Source organism: Macrobrachium nipponense, chromosome 5, assembly GCF_015104395.2.
Source record: "Macrobrachium nipponense isolate FS-2020 chromosome 5, ASM1510439v2, whole genome shotgun sequence".
Taxonomy (NCBI): Eukaryota; Metazoa; Arthropoda; class Malacostraca; order Decapoda; family Palaemonidae; genus Macrobrachium; species Macrobrachium nipponense.
Window position 1 is genome coordinate 114299640 of NC_061107.1, and position 17778 is coordinate 114317417.

A 17778-nucleotide genomic window follows, 5' to 3' on the forward strand; every position below is an offset into this window, starting at 1 on the left:
CGAAGGAAGAATGCCTGACAGTCCAACCTGGTCTCATGTTACATAATCATCGGGGGTGTATAAACGCAACCGACTTCGTCAACAAGAAACTCAGGGCTACTATATGTCGCCTGATCTCGCACGAGTGTCTGACTCCGAGAAAACAGGTGAGACAAAAAGTAGATGGTGAGCGAGTTTCGAGATTCCACAGAACTCAAAGATCGTGAAGGGCTTTGTTGTTTGACAGACGCAAATCTCTGAGCCCAAAGGCCGTCAACAACATATTTGCGTATTCTTTAATAGTTGTGACTGCCAGCTTATCCCATTCTTCAGACGGAAATGGAAGACGGTAATCTTATTCCTGTCAACATCTCGATAGTCTGAACGTAGTCAGACTCGAGCGGAGAGGTTATAGGTACCTTTCGAGTTAGAGTAGACCGACTCTCTCGGGAAAACGGTCCTTGGAAAGTGAACTAGGAAGGTGTGACCTCTGAATCCAGGATCCTGAAGGCCAACATGGGCAATCAGCATCGTTGTCGCTCCCTGTGACGTCATAAATCCTCTTATTACATTTCCTAAGCGATTGAAAAAGGGGAAAAGAGACTAAACATCCATCCCCGTTCAATATCATAGGATGGCGTTTAATGGTACCGATCCCGGATCGAGAATAAGGGAGCAGAGAAGAAGCAGCCTCTTCGTCCTCAACATATCGAAGAGAAGAATGAAAGGGCGTCCCTAAAGTCTCCACAACTCTCAACTTACTTCTAAAGAAAGATTCCACTCGGAGGTCAATAGTTGCTGCCGTCGATCGAGACGATTCGTACGGACTTTAGCAATCCTGTAACGAACCTCTAGAGGATCGTTACATTCTACGCCTGTTGTTATAATAGGCTCTTTCTCGTAAACTCGAACAGGGACCGAGAGAAGATACTTCTTAAGATATGAAAGAGCTGTGGAATATCAGAGTTGATCTGGACCACTGGTTCCAAAACTCGTTTCGAGGACTGGAGGGACGACCGAATTGCTTTTACTTCTTTCAGATTAAGATCCAGGACATCTGAAACCCTATCCAGATGTCCGGCACCTTCTTTCTATCACCTCAGGTGATAGACGCACTGAGAGATGTTCAGAATCATTCCTAGATCTTGAATAATATTTCAGTTTTCCGGTAGGAAAAAACTGTGGAGGTCTGAATTGCAGTCTATTCGGGGAAACAAACTTCTTCAGGAAGGAAATGGTCCCCAGCAAGCTCATCCATTCCCTCCCCGAGTATGCTTACTTCCCTAATAAGGCTGCGCTTTGCCTAAGCAGGAGAGCATATAAAAGTGCAATGTTGCGGTAGACTCGTAGTTCTATACCGTGCGGTAACGAGCACCGAAAGGATTAAGAGATTTTTGTCAATGAGAACTAACCCATTTACGGGACAAAGAGATATTTTGTCAATGAGGGGATACCCACTTACTTGACAAAACGATAGTATATTGTCAATGGGGGAAAGTCACTGAATTGACAAAACGTAATCCAGGAAGTCGAGCATTTTATTTTTCCGATTCCCGTCTCAAACGAGGAAGGGGCAAGAATCCTGTTAAGAGACTGGGCTTACGGCAGGTAGAACGACGATGTTCAATTCGGCAGCGTAGTCCCGACTAGAAACTAACAAAATCTATCATCTGAAAAACCCTTTCAGATGGGCTAAAAAGCTTGCAAAATTATCCTGGGAAGAGGAAGAAACTCTCCAACCAGCTTCCTCTCCCGTATCACAACTAATGCCTGCTAAAGCTTAAAATTTATTGGCAGTAAGGCAAAGGAAGTCCTGTCTTGCGCTTTCCTGAAGAGCATCCTTTTGATGAGTGCCTTTGCAAGAATCCTACTGAACGTTGCCGAGAGTCCCGACGTGCAGGACGTTGAGCCTTTACATAACCCGTAACTGCCTTATCGCAAAGTCTTGACTGCGGTAGAGAAAACGAGATCTTCCCTTGAGCTTTCCTTAACTCCATCCACCTTTGCGAAAAGCAATATAATATTGACAGAGACCTCTTGAATTCACGAAACCCGAGGTCTTGCTGGGTTTCGAAGACGAAGTTGTCTGTTCACTTTAAGCTTCCTCCAAAGCACTGCTTACTTCACATTCTTGAGGCTCAAATCTTAAACAAGAGCTTGAAGAGTTCAACAGAAACGTTCAGCCAGGAGACAAACCTGGCGTGCGCTCGGCGTCCACTGGCGAGGACGCTCGGCGTCCTGGCGCGCGCTCGGCGTCCTGGCGCGCGCTCGGCGTCCACTGGGGCGCGCACCTGGCGTCCATCCGAGCGTCCCGTTCAAGCCGAGCGTCAAAAGAAGCGTGCAGAAAAGCGTCACGCTCCTGACAGGCGTCAAAACAAGCGAGAGAAACTGCCTTCTTTTTCATATTTCTCGGTGGAAAGACGTACACGTGATCAGGCGACGTTCGCCTTCTTACTTCTCACTGAAACGCATAATGAGAGAGAGGGGACGTGAAGCGTCCTCTTCTATAAAGCTTCTATTTAGAGGGCGCGAGTCCTTCCGAGAGCTCCAACCCCTGCACGGGGAGGACGCCTCGGAGGACGAGAAGCAATCCTTCGAGATTCGTGCACGTGCACGATCTTCCGCAGCCTGGGAAGCGTCAACAGGTCCTACCGAAGGGACGCCAGATTGATGTGGGTTCCCCGTAACCCTCCTTCGGCTTTCGACATGCCCTCTCCCTGGTCCTGGGAGTCCGACGGAGGTCCAGGCCTAGAGGCGTTGTGGGGCGGATCTGACGTTCCCTCCTGACGAGAGAGAGGACGTGAAGCGTCCTCTTCTCTAAAGCTTCTTAGAGGGCGCGAGTCCTTCCGAGAGCTCCAACCCTTGCGCGGGGAGGACGCCTCGGAGGACGAGAAGCAATCCTTCAGGATTCGTGCACGTGCACGCACTTTGGCAGTCTGGGGATTTTCATCAGAAACTGCCGAAGGCACGCCAGATCGGTGTGGGTTCCTTGTAACCCTCCTTCGGCTTTCGACATGCTCTCTCCCCGGGTCCTGGGAGTCAAGCAGAGGTCCCGGCCTAGAGGCGAAATAAGGCCGATCTGACGCACCCTCCACTACACAAGGGGCACTGTCACTGCACTTAGCCACTTCACTATTGCTCTCTAAAGCAAGCACTTTCGATTCTAAGTTACGAATCGAAAGAGTATAAGAGAAAGGGCAATAACCTCTACAGACACTGTTTTAGGGCCCGAAGGCAACATTACAGGGTTAGGAGTAACAATAACAGAAGTAGCACTCTTCACAACAATGAAGGAGAGCGATCACCTCTCGCAGACATATTCATAACCCGTAGGCCATACTATAGGGTTAGGCAAAATAAAGTCTACAGGAAGGTTAGCAGGTTCACTACCCTGACTTTTGTTTACTGATTAATTGCGTACATACGAATCATACTTTTTCCTTACGGAATTAGACATGTTTACTGATTAATTGCGTACATACGAATCATACGTCTTCCTTACGGAATTAGACAAAGTCTCACACTCCTTACATGACAAATCTCATTCGTGCATACCAAGTGCGGATCTACCGAAGCTTTCGGTAGCCACATCCTATCTTTGCAGACAACACCCTCTGAAACTAGCCTAACTAGATTCAGATATCTTATGCAAAAATGAATCAAATTCAAATCAATTTAAGATAGCGTATGCCTAGCCACAAATCCAAGTAAATAAAATAAAAGACAATTAGGATACTTAGCGGCAATGAAGTTTCCAAAATCCTAAGCCGGAGGTACTGAAAACAGGTGTTTTCAGCACTGGCGACAGAAAAATTATGAATAGAAAATGGGAATGGTTCCTGATACCCGCCTCCCAGCGGCGGGAATGGGTACTAACCACCTGGCCGACCACTGCGTGTGTCGGAAGTTTTTTAAATTTCTGTCGGACTTCAGAAAATACAGCTATATATATATCTGACAGGTAAGTTTCATGAACAAAAGGCGACTCCAGACGACCATGAACAGACACGGGCGTGGCGGCCATACGTACGTGAGATGGGGAGGAAACTCGAGCACTCGAGATTGACGGAGAATCCCTTATAGTGGAAGACTTGGAAGCAAGCAAACACTCCGGCTGCACCACCTCCGTGCTCACTACCATCGACCTCTTGGCAGGTGCCTTCAGGTCTTTACGGCGACGAATAGGCCTGGGAGAAGAAGGAGCACTACCATCACGTGCACGGACGGGGGAGGTTGCCACAAGCTTACGATTTGCAAGGACGGGGTGGGGTGGTTGCACGTACGAGGTTCGGCAGCGAAGCAACCCCTGCAGAACACACATCACTAACACTGCCTGAAACCACAGCACTCTCAGGAACACATCCGTGCTGTTCCTCCCTCGGCGGCGAAGGAAGGGCAAGGTCCTTGGCCTTCCAATGCCTAATACGCCCATGAGGCGTAGAGGGGGAAGAGGGAGAGGGAGACAGCACCAGCTTCTTATGCGCACTCCTCTCGGAAGGCAGGGACGAAGCAACGCATTTCCTACCAGTCCTCCCAACCAATAAGGCAGCCAACTTCACATCTAAAACAGAGTCCAGCCTCTGAAGCACCGCCTGGCATATGAGCTCGGACTGATGTGCCAGAGAAGGCTCCGAAGACAAGGAAGGGAGATGTTTCGAACTGGGCGGCAGAGATGACGTCACGGCTAAGAGAGGCGGCTCGGAGGCGACTGGAAGATACGTCATCGATGAGTAACGTCAGAGCAGTGGTGACGTCACGACCTCTTCTCTGAGCGAGGGGGAAAGAGACGCCACTAGCGGAGGAATACACAAAGATGGGCCCCATGATGACAACAATGGGGCTGACGCCGCAGCATCACTCCAAGACAAAGCGGCGGCAGACACCAGCGGAGCAATACAAGATGGCCGACTCCTCCCACCCGTGGAGACGAGGCCTGGGGGTGGGGGGGGGGGGTGGGGGGGGGGGGTGGCCTTGCTGGACTGGGGAGGGGGGTGCGAGCCACCTCAAAATGCGCTAGCAACACCCCCCCAAGGACGGGGTACCCCCTAGCCCAAGCGTCTTCCAAATCACCGCTGTTTTGGACGCCTCCGACTCTGGAAGAGAAGAGAAGGATGAAAAAACCTCACCCTTCTCGGGAACCGAAAAAAACTCCCGAAGAAGAGGGGGCTACATTACAAATAATACCCTGGCGACCTCCCGATACTTCCATCGACGAATCAATGGAAGAAAAGGAAGAAGCAGGGGCAACGCTACTATGGGGGTTGACTACTGCAGAAGACGAAACATCAGGAATAGGAGTAAAGGCCTCCCAAGAAGGAAGAGTGGAGACTCTTTGACGTTCCCTCTTACCATAAAACTTCCTCCACTGCTCCAAAGGCCATGCCCGGCATTCCGTACAAGGATTCGTAATCGTACAAAAATTGGAACGACACCTACTGTAAGTGATGCGAGGGTCCATCGCTGACGAAGCCAAGACACGAGAACACGGGAATCCAGGAATTCCGGGGCACCAACGCTGACGTCAAGAAGGAGCAGAGGAAGCCATAATATTAGGTAAAAACACACACAAACACACTAAAGGAACGAATTGGGCAAAAACCGGGAAAAAGGCCAAGAGAGGAAAAAACCCAACTCTCGTCCCAAGGCGGTAAAGAAAGACTGGCGTAGATGTTCGTCGTTTGACCACTCTTCACCCGATCTACGCATGCGTTGCCAGATACCACAAGATTCCTTGCTTTCATCTAGTTTTATACCGGATCCAGCTAGGCACTAGAAATGATCCTATTGTTAAGACCGAGAGTTTGTTCGCTTATGAACAATTTAAGAATTATCCCCAGACATACTTTATGAATAGCAGAAGTGAAAGCTAAGGTGAAAAAGATGAAAAATTAATAATAATAAAAATTCTTATAAATATCAAGTCCACGACTAAAATCCAAGCCCTAACACACAAAGAATGAAAAAATTAGTTGGCTCTTATTATGTAACTGGTCTGCCCAAGTGCATGCACAGCTACAAGCTGACTGCCATTTTCTTTTCTCTTAACAAAGATCCAAGTATGTGGGATACCTTTTTGATAATATGAACGGTTAATTATAAGTAGTAATGAATTGGTGATAAATAAACAACAATAATCCATCAAATTTGCAAAGAAATAATTTGACACCTGAAAGGTATAGTATTTGGATTTTACACTACGTTTTCTTTATTGCTTATTTCATTAGTAAAACTAAATAATTGTAGGGAACTTACTCTCTGAGAGAGGTACTGTTTGCACCATGAAGGCCAGCAGGTGATCTCGCAACAGTAGGATGTCTGGATGAGTGTTGAGCATAGAAGCAGAGAGAGTGTGAAGAACATATATAACCTTCGGTGCTCGTGACACTAGGAGATGGAAGTTATCCTTGGTTATTGTATTGCTTCCAAGAAATTCATCAGCAAACTGCCACACACATGACACCTCTGGTTCATGCATAAGAGAGGAGAGGACCCGATTTGCTTGCACAATCTCTGACAAGGCCTTATGTTTTCTACTTGAGAAGAGATTCCTAGCTGCACGGAACAGAGCTGTTTCTTCTGGGGGTGGTTTCATTCCTATTGAAGGTGGGTAAAGAATATTAAGCCAGGTGTCTGATATATCATCATCAGAACTGACAGAACCTTTCTTGCTTGCTTCTAAAGTACTGTGAATTGCTTGAACTATAAATGCTAACAAAGGACATTGTTTCCTCAAATGACTTAAAACTGCAACTGGTACTCGAGCACTTGACCAATCGAGAGGTTCTAAAACCTCTAATTCATGGTCATCTTGAACTGACAATTTAGGTAATTCCTCAGGTAGGTACTCAGACACATCACTGAATGAGCTACTTTCAGACTTACTGCTTGAAATATTCAGCTTATCTGGCTCAAAGGTTTCAATAAATTCCAGTGCAATTCCTCGTTTCTCATCCCTGTCAAGAACACGAAATTCTATCTCAGACTGATCAAAGTTTCTTGTAAAACTTCTCAAAATAGATGCAATATCTTCAGGAACATCATTTTCAAGAGATTTGATACCTCCAGCAACACCATCTGGGTGACTAGCAAGATAATTCAAAATAGTCCTGGAAGTTGCAATACAGTACCCACCATTTTTTTCATTACTTTTCTGGGTGTCACTAACTAAAACATTGTCTTCTACAATAAGAAACAAATTCAAATGCTCAGATATGGCTCTTTCTTGTTGCTCTGCCATTCGATCACTGTAAAGCACTTCTACACTCGGAGACATGGGTGTCCCTTGTGTGACACAAAAATTTACCTTTGAAGATAGAAACTTCAAGAGAGACAAAATATGATGGTAATCCTCTTTTTCTGTTATGCTAAAATTATTGTTTAACAAATCACTCTTACACAGAGTAAATCTGTTACTTGGGTTATTCTGAATAAGTATACTTGACAAAGGATTTGGTAGCTGGAGTATTCCATAAAGAACATCAAACAAAGAGACAAACCCTAATTGTCCAACTGTGTATCCAACTCTCTTCATGGCCATAATACGCTCAAGCTGATAATCTGAGAAAATACCACGGGGACTTTTGCACTTGCTATCACCAGGATAAAAAATGTGATTTAATAATCCAGCATGGATAAACATGAGATTTGCTAGGTTAATGAAGAACACTACACCTTCATCTCCAACAGCAATTTTCTTAAAATCCACAGAAGCCAAATCTGATGTGTCTCTCAACACTGTCACCACTTCTAGAGATTTTAAAGCTGTTGCTGCAGTTACATCATTCAACAAAACTGCTTGGTGACTAACATTCTCAGATACTGGCGCAGCAGGAATGCTTTCACGGAGTCCACTTAGCAGTGTAGTAAGTACATCTCTGACTACAACTTCACCATAAACTCCTGATCTACAAGTCATGGACCCAGCATTCATTATGATGCTATCATCATTAAACAAGAATCCTAATCTAATACTTTCATCACTGTTAAGTTTTTCATTTTCTATCCACGACTTAGGCCTCATTATCCCAATCATTGGGCAACAGTACTGTAAAATCATTGTTGTTAAGTTAAGTTTCATTTTTCTTGCTGTGTGTTCCAGCTTACCAGGGTCAACACCATCTTGAAACATCAAAGAACCAAGAATATGAACTGGTCTAATTGACAGTAAGCTGAAATAGCTAGTTAAACCCCTTTTAAAGCTTGAGTTGGCATAATTTGTTATCATGAGAGACATAAGCTGCAAATACTGATAAAAAGATCGAACATATGCACCAAATTTAGAAGACTCCTTAATTTTCAGGTTGTCGGGATACAAATATGTGGCTTCTTCACTCATAATTCTTAAAACCTCCTTATATGCTAAGTGAACCTTGTTACCTTTGCAATGAATGCTTGATTCATCAAAATCATCATCTTCTTCCTCAGGACTGAGCAATACACCCTGGAAAGTTGACATACTATGAAGAACTCTTGACCAACTCTGAATATAATTTTTCACTGCCACATCATTTATTGGGTATGATGACAACAGCAGTGACATTGGAGTTGCATAAGCTGGCCCTATTCTAACACATACATCAAATGGTACTTCCTGAGCATCACAGCTACTGCTTACTTTCACTTCCAAATTTCTGAGAGTGATGATATTATTACATGTAGCTGCCATCTGCTGTGTAAAAGAAATGAATCCTACAGCATCACTGCCAGTCTTGGAAAGTTCAGATAATGTTAAAGTACCTTCAACATGAGCCCTGTGCCTCTGAAGAGCTTGCTCAAGCAAGGATGATGAAGAACTTTCATTCAAATCAACTGTGAGAGCCAAATCACTTAGCACCATAGACTGTGGATTCAGAAAGGAAGCAGTAACAGGGCAATTGGTCTCGGATGCAATAACAGAAATACCAGTTGGTATAGGAGGGGACAAAGTACTCAAAAGCTCATGAACCAAACTGGCAGCTGCAGCTTGAGCAGATGCCTCTCTTGCAACAAGGCCAAGTGTTAGCAATCCATGTTCAGTGCTTCCTTTAGCTTGTGCAATTTTACTTCCTTTACCTTTATGTGCCCTCTGACTTGCACTTACCAACCTCGGTTTTAATTGATGAAGCCGAGCTGCAAGACACACTTCTCTGCACTCTGTAGTATCTCCAATCTTATACATCTTTATTACTTGTTCTGCCTGTGTCAAGTTACCATTTGTAAGAGCCAAAGTTACTAAACAAGGGGGAGGTGCTAACAGATAATTAATGACACTAGTATCATCAGCCATTGATGACCTTCCTTCAGTGGTTTCATGCCTTTTCTTTACTGATACACATGTATTCACTTTCCCTAAACTTTTATGGGTGTTAGTTTCATATTCAGTTTCATTTATATCTTTAAAAAACAACTTGCCCTCCACATAAATGCCAAAATTTTCTAAAGAGCCAATCTTACGATGACAAGGAACCAAAACCTGAAGTCGCCATAGGCCTTCACTAACGTGGCGAGACAAATGAGAAATGCGACTATGCATGACTTGTCCTGATATACCATCTTCACAAAGACTTGACTGATTTGCTTTCTGAGAATATCTTTCAGCAGATGTTGTCAACAGAGACTCATGTAATAATATCAATATATCCCAAGCAACTAAAGAATTTATTATGTAACCTGTTCGAGGAAGCTCCCCAACACTTGATGCAGTGCTTTTACCACTCACTGTACAACTACTCTGATGTTGTGGTGCTGTTCCACTCTGCGAAGAACAATGATGATTCTCAGATTGCATCTGCCCAGGTGCTGCAGTGTGCCAAGAGGCCTTCCAGGAATGGGCAGGTGTATCTGGAGAGACTGACATGGATGATCCCGCATTGTTGCAAGAATCAGCATCTGAATAAGAACAATTTTCTTGAACTGGGGTCTCTATCTGTGAAGTCTGGTCACTGGCGAGGGCTTCCTCAACAAAATCTAGTAACAGAACTTTCTTTACTTTAGAGGGTTCTTCTTTTTCAGAAATTTTACCTGATTCTGTATTTGGATTAGATGTAGCAAGAGTACTCACTGGACTCTCTGAGCCATTGGGATGAGAGAGAAAGGATCTTTCCAAATCAGCCTCATCACCACCTGAATCACTATGACTTTCATCACTCATATCACTATGTCTAACAAACAACAATGAAAATATATTTTCCATAATTTGCATTCTATATTCTAGAGGCTGTAATTCATCAATCTTTTCTTTGACACTCAGTAGTTTTTCCACAATGTTTTTCTGATAAAATGATACTAAAGACTGCTTGTTACGATAGTCATTTGTATCATTGTTTGGCAAATCAAAGTTTTTAGCTTCCAAGGAAATTCTGTCACCAAGTAATTTTCCTCTTGCTTGCCACCCTGCAACAGAATTATCTAATTGCATACCAGCAGCAATTATCTGAAACATTTCATTGAGAATGCAAAATGCTTGATAAGTGCTGATACAGGATGATAATAGTTGTCCACTTGGATCTCTAACTTGACAGTGCTCATGCAGAAGCTGCTTCACTTCATTAGGTTTTAGGTCATACAAAGGAAGAGACCTGTATAATGTGTACAATGGCGAGTGGTCCCTTATTAATAACAGCAAGGGTAACATTTTCACATTTGTGTTTCGTGCCATACACCAATTGACAAAATTTAAATCCCGCTTTAATTCATTACATGTATTTAGCATCAAAAGGTCAACAGCGTTAGGCTGTCCTTCCCATACCTTGGCAACCCCCAGTAAACTTTCTAATTTATCCAAGGATGTTGACCATGAATTGAGAAATATCACTGGATAAAAAGGCACTAACCATCTGGACCAATCCTCTTCTCTCTGCAATAATGTTATACTTTGCACAGGATCATGGGCTAGCATCTCAAATACTACTTGTAAAACATGCCTTGAATTGCTAGTGCATTCAAAATATAATCCTCTAACATCCAAAGATGTACTCAAACACTCAATGTTGCTGGATGTCTTATAAGGTTTTCTGACCAAATAATCAGCTTCCACTTCACAAAATGACTGCAGTTTCTCATCTGAGCCAGAGAAGTGGGAAAAATAAACTTGTTCAATGTTTATTATACTCTTATCATGGCAAATTGCAACAATTCTGAGATAGAGTTCTTGTAGAACATCAGTTTTAATGTCACTTGAAATAGCAAGCATTAGATAAAACAGATTAACAGTTCTTAGTTTCTCAGCACTTGACACCTGAATTCTCTCCTTTATCCTTGTTACCTCAATAGATTCTGATGCATTTCCAAATTTTGCCCTCCTTGGAGAACTATTATTTCCATACCTTTCCACCAGGGCCTCTAGTTCTCTTTCTAACTGCAATACTTTTTCATCCAGATCTTCAATTCTCCTCAACAGATGATCTAAACACTCTATGAAACAATTCTCAATTCTGCAATAACTTTCTTTTGCCCTGGATGTAACATCAATACCAACAGCTCTGATTTCTCCACTGGATGCTTTATCACTAACTTTTGTATTACTACTGTTACTGCTATCGTTAGAATTTGTCCTTCTTTCACTAGCAAGCAACTGATGCAGAAAGTCTGCAGTTTCAAGTGGATGTGACAAAAGTTTGTCTCGAAGTGCAGCACAGGCTTCATTGGATAATGTGTGCTCAATTCTTCTTGTAATAAAATCTTGATGAATACATTTCTCCAATTCCTGCAAATATAGCATCAACATATAGTAGTTACATTTTATGTAATATACATAAAAAAAAGGTACAGTTAGATTCATTAAATTTTAAATAACTTTCATGTTTTAAATAACTTTCATGTTTTTCTTATATTTTTAACAGAAATTGATGTTTTTAAAAAATTAGACTGATATACATGACAGTCATTGATAATTTATTAATTCACTTCCAAATTACTATTTGGAAATTATTCAAATAAAGGCAGTCCCTGCTTACTGGTGGCATTGGTTAAGAAAGATTGGTTTTAAGGTGCTTGTCTAGCGATGCCATTAACTGGGTTTTCAGCGCCGTTAAGCAATTTTTGGCACTGATAAGTGGTATATTGGCATCAAGTAAGTGGTTTATCGGCACCGATCTCCGGTTAGCAGCGCCGTTAAGTAGTTTATCAATGAGAACGAAACCCCCGCCATTAACCAGGGACTGCCTTCTGCGTTAGGAAACTATGTTCTTGCAAAAATACAACCCCTTATTTTAAGTAGGGCCCAAATGCATATGTTACCCACATACCTTGCAAATCCTCTCTTGATGTTGGAAAAGGAACTTTAAGACTGGCCTGTAGTTGTTCATCATGCCATCCATTGTCTTGATTTACCTGCTATGTGTCATCTGTTGAAAGCATAATGAGAGGCATAATTTAACTCTTACAGTAAAAAAATTAAGAGAATATGGATTGGATTTTAAAATGATAGTGATTTAAACAGTTGTACTTTAGTACTATTGAACAGCTGGTCATATACAATAGGAGATTTACTTAAATTGCAAAGCAGAAATGTTTGCTCAATAGTTCAAAGTAACAGCCAACTGTGACAGTCACAAACAATTCTATTCGTTGTTCAAGCTACATAAAAAGTTTCATTGTCATATAGCCTATTCATTTCTTTAACAAATGCAGAGTATAGCTTTTTACAAATACAGCAAAAATTTTTAGGAAAATTTATTTTTTAAATACTTATCTCCCTATTATGATAACTGTATGACCCGTGTCAGGTGGGAGATGATAGTGTGTGAAAACTAAAAAGATTATGCAATATGACAAATTTTTTTTTATTAATTTGTATTTTTCATAGATAACAAACCTGAGGGCTTAACAAAAGGATCAATCTTCTGGTGCCAGCTGGAAACTGGTTAAAAACAATCAAAGATTGCAAATGCAAGGAATCTGGCATCTGGCAGTTAAGGTTGCCATCTGATGCGTAATTGAGGTGGAAGCAAGTCGAGAGAGTGCAATTGAATCCAGTGACACACCAGTTTTCTTCCAACCCAGGATGAAACATAAGACGGGCGGCTAGAGGTGGGGGGTCAGTGTTAAGACCTCAGGCTTGTTAGCTATGAAAAGTGACAAATTTTTTTGATCAATTTGCATTTTTCATAGCTAACAAACCTGAGGTCTTAACAAGATGGATAATTCTTCTAGTGCCAGCTGGAAACCGGTTAAAAACAATCGAAGATTGTAAAGCAAGGACTCTGTGGCATCTGGCAACTCCTGCGAATACAAGGTGGATGCTGGTCACCGACCAGGCTTGGAACCTCAAGACGCACCAGTCTTTCTTTCTTTCTTCCAACCCAGGATATGAGAGGGGCCTAGAGGTGGGCAATTAACATTAAGACTTCAGGTTTGTTAGCTATGAAAAATACAAATAGATTAAAAAAATTTGTCATTCGTCCATATGCGGAACAAACCTTCGATCTTAACAATATGATAGTCTCATACTTGGAGGGAGGTACAATAGGATAGTCTCATAATTGGAGGGAGATATGAGAACCCTGAACCGACTGGAGGTTTGGCACACCCGATCATTCTTCTTGGAAATTAGATTGCTAGAGAAGAAGACCTATGCCTTTGAGATGTTAGATATGTGGATATCTGCACTCAGTCCACTGAGTTAAAAAACAATGAAACATGACCAGATTCATTGCATTCATGGAAGTCCAAAAGAACTACTATACGTATCTGTTCAGGCAACAAACCATGTCAGCCACAAGAAATAGGTTTGTCACCACTCCTCACTCCCCTTGCTGAAGAGATGAGTTTAAGTTACTGAGAAGCAGATTTGCATGTTGCATAGAACATGAAAAAGTGCTGCTGTAACAGTATGGCCACAATGCTCACCTACATCAAGCCAGCTCCAGCGCATGATGTGTCTTATTCTTCAAAGTGCCTGTAGGAATGAAGAAAGGAGGAAAAGGAAAGAAAAGAGGCCAGTCAACTCCCCTCATTCCCTACTCCACACAATCATCTTAGGCAAGATACAAACTGTTCTGCCAGGGGCACTGGATGAGTCACACTTTTTGAACGGCCACCACTGCACTAGGGAAAATGTGTCCAAGGATCTGTGGCCAACACTCTTCATGCAGAAAAAAAGTGAAAGTGGTTTGAGGCAGTCATGAACCAACATTCAAATCCTGTGAACAGATAAGTACTTAAAATGCCAGGGAGGAACATATTCCTCTGGTGTCATGCATTTCTGCATGCACCCAACCAGTGAGAGAACTTGACTATGAGGAGTCGGCTTGTCTAAACACCTTGTGTAGAAAACCAAAAGGGTGTTACCCAACCTCATGCTATTTCTAGCCTATTGTAGACTTTGGTGGCCTAATGATGTATAGACACCCTGAGTTGTTTCCTGGAGGTGTTGAATAAATGGAGCTAGGGTACCCTCTTGTTTTCTTCATAGTCTCTGGCTCAGGCTAAGTCACATGGCCTGTTTTATTCACAGGCTAGCCTACAGCTTAGGCTAGGTCACCTAGCCCACTGCCTCAGCCTAAGAAACAGAACTCACAAAATATAAAGATAAACCTACATTAGCCTGGGCTAGGCCTCACATACAAAACATAAAAGGCAGTCATATCTTCTGGTAAGCTAGCTTTAGACCATTCAATACCAAGTCACTTAAAAATGTAGCAGATGCAGAATGTAGAAAGTAGGGAAACAGGAGCAGGCATGAGAAATCCAACCATGAAAATGAGCCAAATATGTTATTGTTATTATACAATTAAGTTTGTTCATACTTACCTGGCAGATATATATATAGCTGTATTTTCTGACGTCCGACAGAAATTTCAAAACTCGCGGCACACGCAGTGGGCGGCCAGGTGGTAGTACCCATTCCCGCCGCTGGGAGGCGGATATCAGGAACCATTCCCATTTTCTATTCATATTTTTTTATTAATGTCTCTGTCTCCTGAGGGGAGGAGGGCGGGCACTTTAATTATATATATCTGCCAGGTAAGTATGAACAAACTTAATTGTATAATAACAATAACATTTTGTTCATGCCACTTACCTGACAGATATATATATAGCTGAATCCCACCTTCGGATGGTGGGAAGAGACAGAATAGGATTTTTTAGGAAACTTAAATTAAGTAGATGATATACATCTTGGTTCCTTACCTGTTTGCAAAGTAGACTATGTGATTACTGTCACGTAAGGCTGCTTTTGCTAAACACAGAGTTGCCAGCCAGGTGGAGACCTGTAGTGCTGGTGCGCTCTGGATGATCTGTCAACGGGTGCGAGACCTCAGCGTGACAAGACCATCGAGGCCATACAAATGAGGGCAACGAAGCAACTGACCACCACCTGACCAACTATTCACAACAACCCCTTAAAACTAACTAAAGGATGGGAGATCTTCACATAAGACTCACCAACAACCTAAAAACAACAACAACCTAACCTAAACCTAACTAAGGGATAGGGAAAGAGCTACTTCCGGACCCCAATACTATGTCCGCAGAAACGTATGGCCCCAGTGCATTACAATCGTCATAAATCGTTCTCACATCCCTTAGGTAATGTGAGGCGGAAGACGGAGTTACTCCTCCAAAAAGGTGCAATCAAGGATGTCCTTGATTGACATGTTCTTTTGGAAGGCAAGAGAGAGGTAGCGACGGCTCGAACTTCGTGCGCTTTTACTCGGAAGAGGCTCAAATCAGTCTTCTGGAAAGATGAATGAGCCTCCCGAATGGTGTCCCCCTTAGAAAGAAAGCAACAGCATTCTTCGATAAGGTAACTCTGGTCTCTTTACAGAGCACCAGAGGTTACCTGAGGGACCTCTTACCTCTTTCGTTCTATGCACGTAGAACTTGAGAGCCCTGACCGGGCACAGGACTCTCTCTGGTTCTTGGCCCACCAGACTTGACATACCCTTGATCTCGAAAGTCTTCGGCCAAGGGTTCGAAGGATTTTCATTCTTCGCCAAGAAAGTTGGGTTCAACGAGCAGACAGCATTGTCCCCTTTGAATCCCATTAACTTGCTAAACGCTTGAATTTCACTAACTCTCTTAGCCGTCGCAAGAGAAGTTAGGAAAAGAGCCTTCCTTGTCAGGTTTCGAAGAGACGCTGCCTGAAGCGGTTCGAAAGTGCTTGACATAAGGAATTTAAGGACCACATCCAGGTTCCATGATGGAGGTCTCATTTGAGGAACCTTCGAGGTCTCGAAAGACTTTAAAAGGTCATGAATGTCCTTGTTGTCAGACAGGTCGAGGCCTCTGTGCCTAAAAACCGCTGACAACATGCTTTTATATCCCTTGATGGTAGGGGACCGCTAATTTCTGCACATTCCTGAGAAAGAGCAGAAAATCAGCTATCTGGTTCACAGAGGTCGAGGAAGAGGAAACTCCCTCCTTTTTACACCATGCCCTGAAGGAAGCCCACTTCGATTGGTAAACAGCTCTTGTGGAAGCACGTCTCGCATGTGCGATTGCTCTCGCAGCTGCTTTCGAAAACCTCTCGCTCTGGCCAACTTTTCGATAGTCTGAACGCAGTCAGACCCAGAGCGGAGAGGTTTTAGTGAAACCTTTCGAAGTGAGGCTGTTTGAGTAGATCTTTCCTCCAGGGCAATGTCCTTGGAAAGTCTACAAGGAAAGACATGACCTCTGTGAACCATTCTCTCGCTGGCCACATCGGAGCGATCAGGGTCAACCTCGTCCCTTCCGAGGCCGCAAACTTCCTCATGACTTCCCCCAGAATCTTGAATGGTGGGAAGGCGTATAAGTCTAGGCCCGTCCAATTCCAAAGCAGAGCGTCTACCGCGATTGCTTCTGGATCCAGGACCGGGGAGCAGTAAAGAGGAAGTCTCTTGGTCCTTGACGTTGCGAATAAGTCGACCAGTGGACGTCCCCACAACGTCCACAGGTCTCGACAAACGTCTTCGTTCAAGTCCATTCCGTCGGTAGGACTTGGTCCCGACGACTGAGAAGGTCTGCCCTGACGTTTTGCACTCCTGCAATGAATCTCGTCAGGATAGTCACCTTTTTTCTCTTTGCCCACAGCAGAATCTCTCTCGCTAGGGCAAACAACGTTCTGGAGTGTGTTCTGGAGTGTGTTCTGGAGTGTGTTCCTCCCTGGTTTTTAAATAAGCGAGTGCTGTGGTATTGTCCGAGTTTATCTGAACAATCTTGTTCTCCAAACTCTTTTCGAAGAACTGCAGGGACAGAAAAACTGCTGCCAGTTCTTTGACATTTATATGCCAGGCTACCTGTTCCCCTCTCCAGGAGCCTGACACTTCCTTCCCCCCTAGTGTTGCTCCCCATCCTGTGATGGAAGCGTCTGAAAACAACACTAGGTCGGGGCTCAGAAGACTTAGGGACACGCCCTCTTGAAGCTTCTGAGGGTCCAACCACCATCTTAGGTGGTTCTTGATTGGAAGCGATATTTTCAATATGGCATTGAGATCGTCCTTGGCCTTCCACTCGTCCGCAAGGAAAAATTGGAGAGGCCTGATGTGCAGTCTTCCCAAGGAAACAAACCTTTCTAGCGAGGAAATGGTCCCCAGCAGACTCATCCATTCCCTCGCCGAGCAAGTCTCTTTCCTTAGAAAGGCTGAGATCTTTTCTAAGCCTAGCCGCTGACGTTCCTGGGACGGAAACGCTCGAAAAGCCACTGAATCCATCTGAATCCCCAGATACACGATGGACTGTGTTGGGGGTCAGATGCGACTTTTCGAGGTTGACCAGAAGTCCCAGGGACTTCGCTAAGGCTAAAGTGAACTGCAAGTCCTTCAGACACTTCTCTCTCGACGACGCTCTGATCAGCCAGTCGTCGAGGTACAGGGAAACTCTTATTCCCGAAGAGTGTAG

At 43.6% G+C, this 17778-nt stretch overlaps 1 protein-coding gene across 2 annotated transcripts in view; it reads right to left on the reverse strand.

Moving 5' to 3' along the window:
* Positions 1-17778, reverse strand: part of LOC135215606 (uncharacterized) — a 55346-nt gene that overhangs the window by 22906 nt on the left and 14662 nt on the right. For both annotated transcript variants that reach the window (XM_064250500.1, XM_064250499.1), the window contains exons 2-3: positions 12204-12302; positions 6232-11662 (exon numbers count right to left, since the gene is read on the reverse strand). In XM_064250500.1, the coding sequence (XP_064106570.1) occupies positions 6232-11662; positions 12204-12275 (5503 nt within the window). In that variant the 5' untranslated portion in view covers positions 12276-12302. The remainder of the gene's footprint in view (positions 1-6231; positions 11663-12203; positions 12303-17778) is intronic.